We start from the raw sequence: 2,329 nt of genomic DNA, 5'->3' as shown, positions 1-2,329 counted from the left end.
TCGGGGGCGGGGCCAGCAGCGCCCGCGGGGGAGGGCGGGGCCGCCGCGGGTCACGCGGCGAGAACAATTTAAACCACAACACGATTTGAAAAAAAGTGTTTTCCAACTATCCAGCTCCAAGTGACTAACGCCATTACAACAGCAGATTTCAACAGACCGGCATTACCTGCAGCAATGATTTCAATCAATTAAAAAAAACCCAAAAAGACTGACAATTTTCTTCTGGTAGTTTTAGTGTCTCTTCAATTCAAATATTCAGCCTTGATTGCAAAGTGAAAGTTCCTTTTCATTATATCAGTAGTGAGAGTTAAAGCACATGTTAACAGTGGTTTTTTTATACTCCACAAAAGTCAACAAGGAAACACTACGTAACCGGTGATGCCACAGACACTGCCAGTCTCAACAAAAAAAGCTCCTTTGCATCGATGCGAGTGATCGATTTCAAGTTCTGAAAGGGGACTAGTTACCAGCACATAAAAATATTTTAAAAGCAAATAGTTTGATTTCAAGTATTTAAAATGCTTTAAAGCAAATTCTTTATTAAAAAAAGTGCTTTAATACATCAAACACTTAGGCAAAGTATTTAGAAAAAATACATTCCACTATTTCCATTTTATCAACAATTTAAAAAATTAAAATAGACAATAATTTATACATATAAAAAAAAAAATAAAATCTCTATTGCCTTATTCATCCTTGAGCGCATACATGACATCATCCTGGCTGATATTGAGTCGCACCCGCATGTGAAGATACTTATGACTGGACTCCACCAGCAAGAGCCTGCAGGCACCAAGTCTTGAACAAACTGCCATAATTTCTGATACCGTAGGACTCTGCATGCCTTCGATCCTACACAATGCTACGTGTTGATGATAGACCTATTAAAGCAGAGAAAAGGACACAGGTCACGTTTGCCCCTGCTGCAACCTCAAGTAGGGCAGGGTGAGAGAGAGAAGCTTCCTTCCCTCTACAGCTCTGGGAGGGGAGGAAAAGCTCAGCCCCAGTCCCTTCAGGAACACCCATGTGCTGCTGTTTTAGCACAAGCTGTTAGGACTTTGTCAAGGAAGTAACAATTCCAAGCTATAGCTTCCTTTTTTATATAGTTAAAAAGTAAAACAATTAGAACCTACTTCATCTGCAGTTTTTTAACTAGATCGTTTTATCTGTTACTACACCTCTTCTCCCCTGGACTATGTGGACTAAAGCTTATCCAGCAGATTAAGAGCTGACATACAATTAATTACATATCAATTCACTCAGAAGAGCTATTCAGGCCCGGTGACTCGTAAACACAAGTCACACTGACTACAAACATGAAAGATCCCAGCTTAGAAAGGCACGATAAAGGAGAATCCACTTGTCACAGGTCATGCAGACTAGTCATGTAACAAGAATCAGTTGGGGTCTTCTGCTTTGCTATTTAGAAAAAGCAGAAGAAAACCCTTCTGGTGTCAGAGGAAAACAAAGGGGAAATTGTAACAGATCAGTCTAACAACATATTGTTTGAAGTTGAAGAACCAATTGCCAAGTGTATCTGTGCAATCAACGGATGCAGATGTTCAGGAGCAAGTAACGGAAAATGCAGTTAAAATGCTTACTTACAAACCTGTAGAACCAGACAAAACTAGCAGATTATTTTATATATATAGTTCTAAATATTTTTATAAGAATTAACATTTTAGCTTCCATACTGCGAGTCATGAAATGGACTCCGTGCAGAGTCTTCACAGTTCTGCTGGTGCCAAGTATTTTATGGGTCTACTAAAAAATTGAAGTTACTAGTGATATGTCCGCCTCTGTTGAGAAAGACAATGATACAGAAGTTGGAATCAACTTTCAGTTTTCCTCCTTGAACGATGCTGCCTGATATTTTCAGGTTCTCTTTCATTTTTCCTGTTAAAAAGCAGGTTATGTGGAGGGATGCGATACTCTCAGATGCAGGCCAAAAAAAAAAATAAAATGCTATCACTGTGGTCCAGATGACTGGTAACATTAATACAACAGCAGGTGTTTCCAGTTGTAAGTATTTATTGCCATTGAAAAAGAGGTGGTAGCATTCAATTAGGATTTACACCTGACCTGGACAGCCATACCCCAGTTTACCTTGCCATCATCTTGTCTTCCATCAAATTTTAAGAATAAAATCCCCAAATATTGAAATATATACACTTTTGCCTGATAATTTTGACACTGCATCCCTCTTTAAGAAAAAAAACCCAAAAAAATTCTGAAACATGAACATACCTGTTGAACTGTTGCCTCCTCAACTCCTGCCCTGCGAAACTCTGCTAAAATTGCTTTCAAAAAGATTTGTTCATGCAATGAG

The 2,329-nt window shown here is 38.9% G+C and overlaps 1 protein-coding gene across 1 annotated transcript in view; it reads right to left on the bottom strand.

Moving 5' to 3' along the window:
- Positions 1-686: 686 nt before the first annotated feature.
- ORC1 (origin recognition complex, subunit 1) overlaps positions 687-2,329 on the bottom strand; it is an 18,257-nt gene continuing 16,614 nt past the window's right edge. The window contains exons 15-16 of the mRNA XM_009884617.1: positions 2,248-2,329; positions 687-881 (exon numbers count right to left, since the gene is read on the bottom strand). The exon at positions 2,248-2,329 is cut by the window's right edge and continues 5 nt beyond it. Coding sequence (XP_009882919.1) covers positions 687-881; positions 2,248-2,329 — 277 coding nt within the window. The remainder of the gene's footprint in view (positions 882-2,247) is intronic.

The sequence above is a fragment of the Charadrius vociferus genome, unplaced genomic scaffold, assembly GCF_000708025.1.
Source record: "Charadrius vociferus isolate BGI_N301 unplaced genomic scaffold, ASM70802v2 scaffold163, whole genome shotgun sequence".
In the NCBI taxonomy this organism is placed as follows: Eukaryota; Metazoa; Chordata; class Aves; order Charadriiformes; family Charadriidae; genus Charadrius; species Charadrius vociferus.
This window is presented reverse-complemented; position numbering and strand designations above follow the sequence as displayed.